A 15,101-nucleotide genomic window follows, 5' to 3' on the forward strand; every position below is an offset into this window, starting at 1 on the left:
ATAGTCTGACCTCAGACTTAAAAAAAACACAACTAATGATTAAGAAAAAGTAATAAAATCCTCACCTCTGTGTCCTTTTTTGGTGTATGTATTGAAGCTCAGGTAGTTTACACAATGGATTGCAGTGGTTAGCCCCAGGGAATGAGATGTGGCATAGGACAGGGAGGTAATACACACATATTTAACATCCAGCGGTTACCACTTTTGATATTTTAAGTTTCAGGTATTTGTATATTAATAAAGGTGTGCTCTTTTCTGGGAGGTTTTTTTCTAGAAACTGGAACTATTTGGTTGGGCGTCAGTTTTACGGCGTTTGTGGTCACAGAGGTGTAGCTAAAGAGCAGCAGGCAGATGACCTCCCACTCATCGCCTAGGGAGGCGCCCCGGGGATCACGGAGCAGGTGCGCACTCGGGCGCGTCCCCCTCTCGAGAAAGGCGGGGCTGGGCGCATGCGAGGAGGGGCGGACGCGGGGCCTGGGCGGGGCTAGGGTGGAGGACACCGGCTGCTTCAGGGGTCTCGGTCCGCTACCCGGCGCCGCCAGCTCTGGGTGGGGGAGGGACACCGGAGCGCCGTCGGGGTGGGCGGGTCCTGTCGAGCAGCACGGCCCAGGGACGCCGCCGAGTCGCGCGCGCTGCAAGCCCCGAGGTTACGTGCGTGAAGGTAGCATTTCCTTGTGGGGGTCGCGGTGGTCTTCGAGGAGTGCGCCTCCTCCTGCTTAGAAGGAGACGCGGGCCGGAGGCCGGGTCCTGCTTCCGGCGGGTGGAGACCCGGAGGCGCCGGCGGTCCCCGCGCTTTATTCCGGGCATGAGGAGGCGTGACCTGGCATCCCCGCGGGGGTCGCCCGAGGCTGGGGGGTGGCGGGAGCCCCGAGGAGCGGCCGCACCCCGGATCCCGGCCCCCAGGCGCCTCGCAAACCCGGCATTTGATTTGCCCCGAGGTGGGGTCGTCTGGCGGGTTTTACAGCCTCGGGTGGTTCGCTCCTCACGTGTGTGTCTTTCCATAGGGCCCTGCGCAGGACCCGCGTGCGCGAATTCAGTAATTTTCTTCCTCTGTGGAGGGTAAGCTTTGAGAGGGCCGTCCGCAGCCTCCCGCGGCCGTCGGGCGCGCACTCGGGGATATTGTTTTTACGGTAGTTGCGGAAAATGCGCAGTGGTCACGGGTCCGCGTGTTCGCTTTTGCGCGACTGCCGGGGTGGGGGGGGGGGGGGGGGGGGGGGGGGGGAGGGGGGGAGGTTCCGGGAGGGTAGCGGCGGAGTTTATGTTTGCCATAAAGAGATGTCCGAGACAGAGGTAGACTTAGACCTTTCCCGCGACTTGGGACATTCTGCACTCAAAGGGGACTCGTTTTGTCTTGGCCCGTGTGCCCGGAAACTTTTCCCAAAATGTGAAGTTGAATGGATTAGGAGGATTTTCTCAGGAAAAAAAAAAAAAAATGTTGCAAAATGCTTTCTTGAATCCTTTGTTTTAACTGTTAGGTCTTGGACCCTCCCCAGTTCCGAAGGCTTCTCCTGGTCTGGGACCTGGCCTGCCTTTTCTCTTTCAGAGTCTGGCTGCAGAGGTTGGGGATGGGGAAGGAGAGTAAAAAGCTTACACAGCCCTCCTCCATCCAGGGATTCTAACAGATTGCCCAGTTCAGGTTCTATATAACCCTCTCCTTGCATCTCAAAAGGTGTTTTCAATCTACACATATTTGGAAAATTTCAGTTTTCCTATGAGTCATTCAAAGGAAACATGCCTATTTTAAAATTTAAAGTTTTTTTTTTCAATAAGCATATCTTAAGGGCACAGAGAGACTTTTGAGAGAGTATAAAAAATTGCTAAATCAGTGGTGAGAACACCAAAATGCTGGAATCACTGCTTTAGGAAAGATTTTATTTGACATAATACTTCTTTTTGTCTTATTGAACCCTCGATGATACTGTAATTGATTTTCATATTTTTTTGAAATTGCAGTTTTTAGATTTAGAAGGCAGCTGAGGTCATGTGGATTGCAAAGACTGTAAATATTTTTTACAATATTTCTTAAAAAATTATGTTTTGTTTTCTACCTGGATGATAAACTCTGGGGAAGAAATGTTGGCCCTTAGCATAATTGACTCTTCCATTAGAAAGCCATGTGTTTTTTGGGGTGTCTGGGTGGCTCAGTCAGTTAAGCATCTGACTTCATCTCAGGTCATGATCTCACGATGTGGGTTTGAGCCCCACCATCAGGTTCTGTGTGCTGAGAGCTCAGACAGAGTCTGGAGCCTGCTTCCCATTCTGTGTCTCCCTCTCCTCCTCCCCCCCCCCCCAAAAAAAAACAAATAAACATTAAAACAATAAAAAAATAAACAAAAAAAGAAAGCTATGTGTTTTAAAGCTGATCTTCAGCCCATCTGTCCAGGCCCCACCTTTCTTGTCATTGCACCCATGATTAGGATTTCAGACCCCTTAGCAGATGCCTTTTAATCTGTGGTAGCAGCAATGAGATTTCTAGTTTGCTGTTTTAGAAAGCAGCTTAAATAAAGGACATTTGATAATAATTTCTGTTCATTTTCATGTTGCTGCTTCCAACAACTTTGTCTAGGGTTTTAGGTAGTTTTGAATCTTCTGTTATCTGTAATATTCACACAGTATTTCTAGCATTGTGATGACTGAAAACTTGAAACTTTCTAAAATACTTCCTGTGTATTCATTTAACCAATTCTGGAAGAAGTGATGATGCAAAAGATAGTTGTTTCCATTGCTGCCACCAGATTGGCTTCAAGATGTTCATTTAATGTCTTTGAGAATGTTCTTCTCAAGAATACTGTTGGAGATTTCTTAAATACTCTTAGAGGATCCAATTCACATGTTCACCTGTTCCGCCAAATTAGTAAAGATAACAAAAAAGGAAATTGGGTTAGGGTGATTAGGCCACTAAGTGGATTTTGAGTCATTGTTACATTCTTTGCTGAATGCTAATAAATCTTTTCAAACTCGAGACTTGCACTAAAGATCAGTGTCAAGCTATCCTTTTTTGGAAGTTTGGTTTATCACTTGATGGGGTCCCATAGTCTGATTTTATGTTCTTCTGTGGCTCACAATTCCAGATAGTCACTCTGAAACAGCAAACAAGTGTCCTCAGTACCCAGGGAAGTAGTTCATCTGATTCTGAAGATTCCAGTGAATTGATCGGTGATAGGTACTTACTTATCATCTTCTTAGGGGTTTTAGATAGTAATTCACTGTTGTGGTACCCTTGCTAGATTACTGCTGTATTCTCCAGCATACACAACGGCCTGCAAACGCAGAATTAGTCAACTTGATACCTCAGCAGAAAATTTTCTGCAGTAAATAAAATTGTGTGACATCTGATGAGGGGACTACAGGTCATTTACCTTTCCCTTATTTTTGTGATATTCCTTTGAAAATGTGCCAGTAGCTCCTTTCTGCCTACTTCCGGAGTGGAATACAAAGTGGGAGAACCAGCCTTGCCATTAGCTTGTAAATAGTAGTTCAGATAGTAGTAGAACAACGGGTAGTGGTGGGGAAATGAAATTGTGGATGTTAAACTCAAATACGTTTTCCCTATCTGTGCTCCAAAGCTCTGTGTTAGGAGTTGGATTCAGAGAGAAATTGAGAGCTGGCAGGTAGTAGATAGCAGCTATTAGAAATTTTTAGTGGATTAATAGATTGCCCCCCACCACCTCCTCTGTATAGTTGAATTTGGTTTATGAAAGTAGTAAGAATGCATTTATTTATTTATTTATTTATTTATTTATTTTTTACTTTACGACATTTATTCATGATGCCAAGGCAGTGAATTTTATCCCGATGTAGACCTGTTACTGTTTTCTTCTATGTGCATAGAATGCCTCCAACTCTGGTAGGTCACTGTGCCTAAAATTGGTCAGACCTCAAAGATGTTAGGAATGAATCGATTATGAATGAATCAGTTATATCTATCAACATCAGTGAAAAACTTAAAAAACCACAAAAGCATGTGTTAATAGGAGACTAGTCAAATGATATTTGATAAAAATTTATGTCTTCTTATTTAATTATCATTACTCTAGTGGCATTATGTGCTCCTAAAAACTGGAACTGAAAGATTTAACACAGCCCATAAGCAACTACATAAAATCTTGGACTACTTAAACTTTCTGTAATATCTCTCCATACATGCTCATTAAAATATGAATTTTCAGAACTCTCTGATTGATCGCAGCCTTCTGAGTAGAACCTCCAGTCTCATTTTGAGTGGTGACGTTCCCACTAACCAGCTGAGTTGTTTTTATGGACTGGTTTCCTCCCAAGTAGAAAATAATTGTTTGGGAATCAATAATTGCTAAACAAAATCCTTCACCGTAATGCGATCGTATCTAAATATCCTAAGCATAAGAATTATTGGATTTTTCCTTATATATTCTGATGAATGTATTTTTGTGGTATTTTGCCAAGCTAGGAAGTGAAATCACATGGATGTTGGTGAGTACCCCATGGCAGCTGTTACTTCATGTGGTTCGTTCGGAGTGAACTATAACTTGGAAGCCTCCTTTAGGTAAGAAAGTTGGAGTTTGAAAGAGAAATCACCAATTCTTTTCAATGATCATGTATGTTTAGGTTAGAATTTTTATGTCATGGTTTTCAAGCTAATAAAGATTAATTTGTCTTGCCTTCTAACATATATTTTAATGGTGCTTCCTGGAACTAGATTGTATAAAATTTATGATTTGTGGGGGCACTGGATGGCTCATTCACTTAAACGTCCAACTCTTGATCTCAGCTTAGGTCTTGATCTCAGGGTCATGAGTTCAGGCCCTGTGTTGGGCTCCATGCTGGGTATGAAGCCTACTTAAAAAAAAAAAAAAAACAAAAAAAACCCCAACTTTGTGGATGGGTTTTATACTCTGAAAATAAATGTACACAAGGAAAAGGGAAATGAAATGTTATTTTTAACAGAATTACTGGTATTCATCTAATATCTGTTATTTCTGGTGATTTTATCAGTGAATTGGCAATTTAATATTTTACTGAATAAACAAAACAATCCATGTTATGTAGAATCAGATTTAATGTGTAGCACAATCCCTTTGTTTACAACTGCAAGGCAGTTTTCTAACCTGATACTTAGATGAAATTTTCATTTGGCTTTCGGTTTCACTGCTTTTCCAGTGAGGGATTATATTAGCGACAACTTTCTTGGTGATAATTTGTAAGATTTTAACAATACATTCTGTAAGCTTACCGAATAAAACACGTACAGGCAAAATGTTTATAAATGTGCTCTCAATTTAGGATCCACTGTACATTCTTTTACCTTACTTGGGCCATTGGATTTCATTTTAGGGCATTAAAATTAAAGAGTAGGTCAGCCCTTTCAAAATAAGTGTATTTTGGAAAAAGAAAACAAAAATAAGCATATTTTGAATAAGCTTTGAATTATTGATGTCAGCAGTTTGATATATTTTATGTTATGTCACTGGACCGTTTCTCAGTCATGCGCATAACTGGTTGATTCATACTAAAATGTGTGTGGTAGCTCTTGAGATATACCTTTGCAACTATTTTTGCTTTTCATTTTAGTTTTCCAAACCCTAAAGATGACATTTCATTTTTGTAGCAACTTAATAGGTCTGTCCTGCTTTTGGGATCCAACTTTCTCCTGTAATTAAGAAATGTTTCACATCATACAGAGATATATATATTTCTAATGTTCAGGGATGAAAAGAGGGTTAAATAGTCTACCAAAGTTAAATAAAGTTCAGAACCACTCTTAGCATTATTTTGCCTCTGAAATAATTGCGTGCTTAAACACTTTGGATTCTTACGTAGAATGTACGTACACACAAGATAACCTTATATACTTGGGTATATCTGGACCTGAAATTTGCTGGAACTTAGTTGTGTCTCAAGCTGGCTAATACCTAGAGATTCATCATGTCTTTTTGTTGGAGAAGACTACTCATTCCTTTGCTATTGAGCATCAGGTGCATTGCTTACAAGGCTCTGTCCCTGGTGTGTCCAGCTTCAGTAGAGCTCCTTTGTCCTGGGTGTCACCTGAAAATTGTGCTTCAATTTAAGAAATGAAATTAGTTCAGAAGAAGGCACTGGACAATTTAATATAACAACAATGACTGCAACAATGATTAAGCCTTTACTATGTTCCAGTACTTAGGGTACTCTAATCCTCACAACAGCCTTATGAGATGAGGTACTGCTATTCTCCCTGCTCTTCAGATGAGGAAACTGAGGCTTAAATTTGCTCAGACAAGATTGCATGGTTAGTAAATGGCCCGGCTGGGACTTTTCCAGGCCTATGCTTTTGATTATGTTTTACTGTCTTTCAGAACCCCCAGGAGTTGTTAGCACAATTGCACTGTGATGCTTTCTTCTCTGTAGAAGTTAGTAAGAGTACAGTAATTGACCAGGAATGAGCCTGGGACACACACTGCTTCCATAGACGTTTCCTTTTAGAAGCCTCCCCAACCACTCCCTCCCATTCACAAACTCAATCACATACCATTGCTTTATTCTTCCAGTGCGACTTGTCCCAATTTCAGGGATGGCATTTCTCATGCTATTTCACGATTTGACCATAGCTCTTTGAGAGCAAGTTCTCTCTTACCTCTATATCCCTAGCATGTCGCAGTACCTATCAATGCAGGAAAGTAGATTGCTATTAAAATTTGTTAAACTGTTTTTCATTTTCTAATGTTAATCCTTACAATTAGAAGACACATGTCTAGGAAATGAGGAAAGTGTTATCACTTAACATCTTTTGATGTTTACAGAATGAAGAGGAACAGTGTATCTGTTGTGAATAAAATTGTCCAGTCTTCACCAGCAGTGAAACAACCAAAAGTTGGGTTCTACTCTTCTCTCAGCCACACCCACATGCACACTGTTCTTCTAGACTGGGGGAGTTTGCCTCACCACGTAGTATTACGCATTTTTCAGTATCTTCCTTTAATAGATCGGGCCCGGGCATCTTCAGTATGTAGGAAATGGAATGAAGTTTTTCATATTCCTGACCTTTGGAGAAAGTTTGAATTTGAACTGAACCAATCAGCAACTTCATATTTTAAGTCTACACATCCTGATCTCATTCAGCAGATCATTAAAAAGCATGCTACCCATCTCCAGTATGTCAGCTTGAAGGTAAGAAAAGTGTTAAATAGAACGACTTGCATTTTGTTAATGTCATTTTTTTTGTAGATCTAGATCCCAATATTGAAGCGGTCAATGAAGTTTGCAGGATTTTTATTCTGAACAATTTCCTGTTTTTCTGTAGTTATTTGCATAGATTGAGGTAAAGAACTTGAGCTATAACTTAAACTTCATTTTGCTTCCTCTGGATTGTACTACTAAAATTCAGGTCATTGTAGAGGATTTGAAAGCATGGAGCACCTAAAAAGTTACTGTGTCACTAGCTCTATTTCTCACTTTTTGTCTGAGACCTTTTGTATAAAGAAAAAATACTAATTTGTTTTATAGCTTGACGGGATAAATACAGTTTTGCAATTGAATTCTGTTAAATAGTTATATTGCCAATAATTTTCTGATAACTTACCTTCAGGAGATTAAGATTTAAAATTGTCTTTGTAGGTTGACAGTAGTACTGAATCAGCAGAAGCTGCCTGTGATATACTTTCTCAGCTGGTAAACTGCTCTCTCCAGACCTTGGGCTTGATTTCGACAGCCAAACCAAGTTTTATGAATGTGTCAAAGGTAAAGATGCCAGGCTTTTTTGTGAGATAAACAAAAGTTCTTAAATATTTCAATCTAGGCAAAAAGGATTCTTTTACTAGAAGTAGATGGTGTCTTCCTTATATTCAGAGAGTTAATTGAGGCAGTTTTCTCTTGACTAGCACGTATTTTTGCTGAAATAGCTTATGCATGGTTTCATTCTTTACATATATTTTGTAATTTTAATAATTGTTTCTACAGTAGCTATCGTTAATGTAAAATTCAGATGTGCTTAGGATTTTCAAGTGCCTTACTTAGTTTCTTTGAATATAGAGTGTGTATGGCCAATAGTGGATGTTTTTCTTGTAATTCTATAGCTTCTGCATTGGAGGTAGAACAGCATAATTCTAAATGAACTATACCAATTAGGATGATATTGGTTTCTATAAAATAGAAACTCTAAAACGATAGTAGCTTACACAACATGGCTGAAGTTTATTTCTCTTACATTAAAGAAATCTATGCATGAGCATAGCTGGGTGAAGCTGTTGGGATCTCGAACCCCTTCCATGCATTCCATTTTCTTTAAGGCATTTTCTTCATTTTCACCGTCCAAGATGGCTTTCTGAGCTCCAGCCATCACATCCTGTTCTAGGCAGCCAGGTGGAAGAAGTGGGGAAAGAAGGGTACGCCCCCTGCTTTTCAAGGACGCTAGCCATGAGCACCACATAATGCTTCTGTTGGTATGTCAGGGGCCAGCACTTAGCTGTGGGGCCACATCAGGTTTCTGTTTGACGGGGAATATTTCTTAGCTCACTGGTAATGTGTCCAGCTAAAACTTGAGACTGGATTACCAAAAAAGAAGGGATGAATGGTTGTTAGGAAGCAGTCAGCAGTCTCTGCTGCATAAACTAGTAACTGTCTTCATTCAGGCTTCAGCTTGGATGCCATCTCTTCAGACAAGCATTCCTTGACCAATTTTGCTAAAACAGTGCCCCCTCCCCCAGTTACACTCCACTATATGTCAATATTTTCTTTATAACATTCATCAGTGCCTGAAATTACCTTATTTATTTAGCATGTTCATTCTCTTCTCCTAGAACAAAATGTAAGTTTTTTGAGGGCAAGGGTTCTATTTTGTTTATTTACCACTGTAAACCTAGAGTTAAGTAGTGCCTGGTATGTAATAAACACTAAATTACGGGTGCCAGTAAAACCGGCTGATGGAAGCCTTCCTGTTGAAGAGGACCGAGGAATAGTAGCATCTTCTCTCTCATAAACTGGGTCATGGCTCTCAAGCATTTCCACTAGCTTGTTTACCTTTTTAAGAGACAGGGAAAATGGGTCATTTGGGGATTAGAGTAATATAAGCCATCCGATGGAAACTTACTACTTCTAAACAGTTATTTCCTTGTATATGAATGATGGAATCAGATTAGCCTGAAATTGTTAGATTCTAAGCTGTCTCAAATGCAGCCCATCAGCTTCTTTTCTGGGTAAGCTGATGCAGTCACGAGGGTGAGGCAACAGTGATTAGCAGACTTCCTTTCAAGCTCTGCCTTTACAGTTAAATGAGTTGAGTGGCTTCCGGTAAAGTTGTGTATCTCTCTTGAGTGTCAATTTTTTTCACTTGTAAACTGAGGAAATATAAAATACAAGGACAGTATTTTGTTAGGCATAGGCGTAGAGAGTGCTTGCTGAAGGAATATATGGATACGATAATGAAGTGTGTACTCCAATGCTTAAAAACATCCTTCAGGACCATAAGGGTCCATTGAGAGTTGATGAAAGGGAAAGTAAACCTTAAATTTCTTAAGGAAAACGTGATGTATTTCTCTAATAATTTTTGGCACAATAAAATTTGGTAAAGAGATCTAGCTATCCACTGTTTAAAAATTTATATACATCAATTTACAATTAGTATAAACCAGTGTGCTTGATTATAAATGAACTGAGACATAACCAGTTTGGTCATTCTTTTTTTAAAAATTTTTGTAATGTTTATTTATTTTTGAGAGAGACAGAGCACAAGCGGGGGAGGGACAGAGAGAGAGAGACAAAGAATCTGAAGCAGGCTCGAGGCTCTGAGTTCTCAGCAGAGAGCCTGACATGCCTGACATGGTGCTCAAACTCACCAGCTATGAGATCATTACCTGAGCCAAAGTCCAAAGCCTGTTGCTTAACCAACTGAGCCACCCAGGGGCCCCTCCAATTTGGTCGTTCTAATAGGAGTAATAGAACCTTTGGCAGAATCTGGATGGACTTTGAAAAAGGAAAAATGATCATGCATGGATTTGGTTTTCAGGCTATCTGTCAAAAATTTTGAAATTGTATGCACTTTGGAGTCTTTATTTAATTTTCTACAAAAGGCATATCACTAAAGAATAAGATTATTTATTTATTTATTTACTCATTCATCAACAAATATTTATTGATCTCCTACTATGTGCCAGATATTATTTTAGGTACTAGAAATACAGGAGTGAATAAAACAGATGAAAAATTTGTTTATTCTATGGCAGGGGTTGAAAAGATTCAGACAGTCAGTAGTTTAGGCTCCACAGGCTGTAGTTCTGCAGCTCCTCATCTCCAGCATGGTAGTGTGAAAGCAGACACGGACAGCATGTAAGTGAAGGAGCACAGCTGTGTGCCAGCCACACTTTAATTGTGAGCACTGGAAGTTTCATATAATTTCCACATGTCACAAAATATTATTCTTTACAAAACTTTTTTCAGCCGCTTAAAAATATAAAAACCATTCTGAACTCAAGAGACATACAGTAACATACTAGGTTGGATTTGGCCAGCAGATCATAAGTTGCTAGCCCCTCTTCTAGGAAATAAATATAATTATATCCTTTTAATATTGGCACTCACATTCTTAAGATGGAAAATAATTGGAAGATGTGTGTATGAAATTTTGGAAACCTTCTTCCTTTCTTACCATTCCATTTATCAATTGTAAAAGTATGAAAGTATACTTTGTCTTCTACTGACTAATGGTGTCATGAAAAACACTAACATGTTGATTGCTTTTACTGTGTTTTTGTTAGTAAGTGTTGATATAAGTAGTTTTAATGGCCTATTTGATTGAAGCTTTAGATGTTTGAATAATGTTTCCACAATTCTTTCCTTATTGCCGCGGAAGTCTCATTTTGTGTCAGCACTTACAGTTGTTTTTGTCAACTCAAAATCATTATCATCGGTCAAAATTGAAGATACACCAGTGGATGATCCTTCACTGAAGATTCTCGTGGCCAATAATAGTGACACTCTAAGACTCCTAAAAATGAGTAGCTGTCCTCATGTTTCATCTGATGGTACACTATATCTTTTTAAGCTTTTTTGATGTTTTTTTTTTTATTATACTAATAGTCACAATGTAATTTCATACTGAAAAGTACATGCTTATGAAACAATTGAAAAAGTAATATTTTTTCAAAAGAAGTCTTAATCTGTAAACTAGGCATAGTTTAAATTGCATCTAAAAGTATTTTAGTCGTAGGTATATTTTATTATACATATATTTTTTATTACTACATATAATTATATGCCTGTATCTTGGCATCCATCTCAGAAATCATTTCATGTCTATTTTGGCAAATAATGAATAACTAATGTCAAATTTAGATTTATGAAATGTTGTATTAGTATCAGTAATTCTTGGTTCTTAAAAGTTTTTCCCTGTTTCCTGCAGGAATCCTTTGTATAGCTGACCATTGTCAAGGCCTTAGAGAATTGGCATTGAATTATTACATTCTAAGTGATGAACTTCTCCTAGCCCTTTCAAGTGAAACTCATGTTCGCCTTGAACATCTTCGAATTGATGTTGTGAGTGAAAATCCTGGACAGGTTGAATTTCACACTATTAAAAAACAAAGTTGGGATGCACTTATTAAACACTCCCCTGGAGTTAATGTTGTTATGTATTTCTTTTTATATGAAGAAGAATTTGAGGCATTCTTCAGAGAAGAAACCCCTGTTACTAACCTTTATTTTGGTCGTTCGGTAAGCAAAGCAGCTCTAGGCCGGATAGGTCTTAACTGTCCACGACTAATTGAGTTAGTGGTATGTGCTAATGGTCTTCAGACTCTTGACGATGAACTTATTTGCATTGCTGAATGCTGTAAAAACTTAACAGCCTTGGGCCTCAGTGAATGTGAAGTGAGTTGCAGTGCATTCATTGATTTTGTAAGACGGTGTGGGAAAAGGCTGACCCACCTCTCCATAATGGAAGACGTTTTGATCCCTGATGGTAATTATAACCTAGATGAAATTCACACTGAAGTCTCCAAATACTTGGGAAGAATATGGTTCCCTGATGTCCTGCCTATCTGGTAATTAGCTACCAAAGATTCTTAATTTTTTTTTCTATTGGTAAGATAAGCTTCTTTCTGTCTATGCAAATGTAAATTTTAAGATGCATTGTTGAAATATTTTAGGTAAGGTATATTAACATTTGCAAACTGTCTTAATGGATTGCAGCAAAAACATTTGAAAAAAAAGTAGGAGAAATTTTAAGAGCGAGAAATATCCATAAACAGGGCTTAGATCCTGTATTGTGGATTAGGTAGCTGATATGCTAAACGCTATCAGTGGTTTGTAGATGAGTTCCTCAGCCTTCCTCGAAGGGATATTTTAGCTTGCTAAATAAATTTATAATATTGAGCTTCGGATCCCTAAATTATGATGTTTATAACTTTATATTGCTTTAATTACTTCTCTTTTATCTTGGTATTAGTGTGTTTTACAAGATATGTAGTATTAAAAACTAAGAGTAAAATAAAAGTATAGTTACAGAGGCTGACTTAATTGTACTTAATTTTTAGTACTATATAAGATCATATTATAATTCAGTAAACGATTTCTAATTTCTAATACACTTTGAATTCTTTATTACATTAGCTTGAGAGAAAATGCGCATTAGATTAAAATTAATACTAATTGTTAATAAAAATATTCTAATTGTTCATTGATTAAATATGCTTCTGAAAAATTTAAAAAGTAAATTTTGCAGAGTGTCTTTGGGAGGGAATCAGCATTTACTGACCTAATCCTCTGTATCTAAAATTGTCCCAGAGGTCCTTTGCAGAAGTGATCTTCTAATTTCATTAGTGACACAACTAAAACTCTTTAGTAGTTATGTATTGACTTGAGGGTGAAGATATATGCTTAAAATGACCTACAAGACCCTACATAGTGTGGCATTTCCCTAATTGTACCAAACTTCCCCTTGGCTCTTCTCCATTGTCTTTCACTTCCTTAAGACTGCCATGCACTCTCTAGTCAGAGGGCGTGAGGATGTGTTCTTCTTTCTGCTTAGATTACTGTCTTTGCTCCCTCAGATCTTTTCTTTAGATGTCATTCCTTCAGGGAAGCTTCTGACTTTCCACACTCTGTGACTTCTGTTTGTGGCACTCAGCGTTATTGAAATTTGCCATTTGCTTCTATGATTATTATCTGTTAATTCTACTGCACTGTAAGCTTTATCAGTGCAAGATCACTGTTGGGTTTTGCTCACTGTTGCATGCTAGCATGTAGCATAATACTTAGCAAATAGTAGACTCTTAGTAAATTTTACTTAGGTACTTGCATTTCCAGACTTGTTCCCTTATGCCTTCCCTTAATATCTTGTTTCTTTCTCAGAAAGCAACTTAAAAAGTTGCTTCATCTAAACTTAAAGTAAAAAGAAAAAAGAAATGTTTATTACTTTACAGTTCTGAACATTTTTTAATTAGGAAAAAATTTTAAATATTCTCACCTGTTAAAGAAATTAGAATAGAATACATTGTGGTTTGTACGTGGTAGTTTTTTTTAAAAGAGCATATTTTAGATCTGCCTTTTTTAGAGCGTGTATTTGTGCAAGCATTCTCAGCCCTGCCCCCGTGTTCTTTCTCAGGGCAAGCTGTGTAAGAGCGGGCATCTTACCTCATTTACTTTTGTGTTTGAGACTCTCAGACTGGTGTGTGGTACATTAGTATACCCTCAGTAAGTGGGAGTGGAGCTCATATACTGGTTAAAAAATAAAACCAGTTTCTTAAAGACAGTTGTTACTATTGCAGAGCATGTCCTTTATACCTTAAGATTCCAGGAGACTACAGAAGCGGCATATAAGAAGGCACTCAAAGTCTGGTTAGGATAACGGGACAAACATAAAGGAAATAGGATAACCAAGATGGAGGGTCGGGCTGGTTGAAGATCAGAGTGATGGTGGAAATAGTGAAGAGGTAAACTTTCGGTCTCACCGGGTATTACTCTAACATGGCATGGTGGAGGAGTCAGGGAGGAGTATATATACCTGAATGGTAAGGTGGTGGGATGCCAGTGGTGGTTTCACCAGAGAGCAAAGAGAGGGACTAAAGAAGGGAGATCAAGATGGAGTTTCTCCCTGTTACCTACTAATGCAGAGCGATAATGAGTACCAGTGGCCTCTTTTACAGTTGCTGCTCTAATTGGTGGTTTTTAGGGACCCAATAGTCAGACGTAGTGAACTAGACAATAAAATAACCCTTACAAAGACAACTCAGTAAAATTGATCAGCTCAATTACATGACCCTGGTTGGTCTGACTTTTATTGGCTTTATAAATTGAATAGCAAACATTTTTAGGATAGCCAAAATCAAGACAAGAAAATACAGAGTATTTTTGATGCTTTATCTAATGAAGATGTCTCCATTTACTTTGGAAGCTTATGAAAAGTACTGTTTACTTAAGATTAGAGGATTCTAGATTAAAATGGCCACTTATCTTGTCCTTCCATTAAATTACCTTCCTGCAGAAAACTCAGAACATTTTGTAAGTAAAAAGTAATTTTGTTTCCGTTACTAATTTAGTCATCAAACCTGACACCATTTTTGAAGTATATTTTGCTATCATTTCACAAAGGAAAAATAAGTTATTTAGTACTATCACTTTCCTGTCATTTGAACCTTAACAATACTTTGAAGATGTTGACACCCAGATCTAAAAGGAAAAGGAAATTAAAAAACAAAACCCTCTGATGCACCAGAGGGCGCTGTATTCTGGTTCTTCATAAGAGTAATCCTTGGGTCTAAAGTTTGCATTTCCATTCAACAGATATGAGAGTGCTTATCCAGTTCTAGGCAGAAGGCAGCGTTCTTGGGGAAGCTCTCAGTTCCGGGCAATGAGTTTGGTCTTTTAAACAATCGCTTAAGAAGGTTGATTATTTATTGTTCAAACATTTTAGGGCTCCTTTAAAAACTGTCTTTGAAGTCTCCATGCTATTGCCTATTTTGTGTTCTCAGTGGGAACACAGTCTTTGTCCTTTGAAAGCAAATTTAATTTCCGGAAACAACCTAAAGTTATTTGGCCATAAGGGATCAATAAGGTAGATGATCAAACCAGAGAGTGTTGGTTATAGGTTTTGTTTTAACTAAGAATCAAACTCTTGTTAGCCTTGTATGAAGTGTCATGATACGGTAAAGAATAAT

At 38.5% G+C, this 15,101-nt stretch overlaps 1 protein-coding gene across 1 annotated transcript; it reads left to right on the forward strand.

Annotated features, from left to right (window-relative positions):
• Positions 1-997: 997 nt before the first annotated feature.
• LOC125935518 (F-box/LRR-repeat protein 21) lies at positions 998-12,566 on the forward strand. Its single transcript, XM_049649228.1, has 6 exons — positions 998-1,059; positions 4,427-4,522; positions 6,756-7,122; positions 7,570-7,692; positions 10,799-10,970; positions 11,348-12,566. Exons 2-6 carry the CDS (start codon positions 4,440-4,442, stop codon positions 11,989-11,991), a joined length of 1,389 nt encoding a protein of 462 aa, XP_049505185.1. The 5' UTR covers positions 998-1,059; positions 4,427-4,439; the 3' UTR covers positions 11,992-12,566.
• Positions 12,567-15,101: the final 2,535 nt, after the last annotated feature.

This window comes from Panthera uncia (genome assembly GCF_023721935.1).
Source record: "Panthera uncia isolate 11264 chromosome A1 unlocalized genomic scaffold, Puncia_PCG_1.0 HiC_scaffold_17, whole genome shotgun sequence".
NCBI lineage: Eukaryota > Metazoa > Chordata > Mammalia > Carnivora > Felidae > Panthera > Panthera uncia.

Excerpts from the sequence above, each read along its gene's own strand:
- LOC125935518 (XM_049649228.1), top strand. The coding sequence starts at position 4,440 with ATGGATGTTGGTGAGTACCCCATGGCAGCTGTTACTTCATGTGGTTCG. Across the intron at positions 4,523-6,755 it reads AACTTGGAAGCCTCCTTTAG|AATGAAGAGGAACAGTGTAT; the intron begins GTAAGAAAGTTG and ends TGATGTTTACAG. Across the intron at positions 10,971-11,347 it reads TCCTCATGTTTCATCTGATG|GAATCCTTTGTATAGCTGAC; the intron begins GTACACTATATC and ends TGTTTCCTGCAG.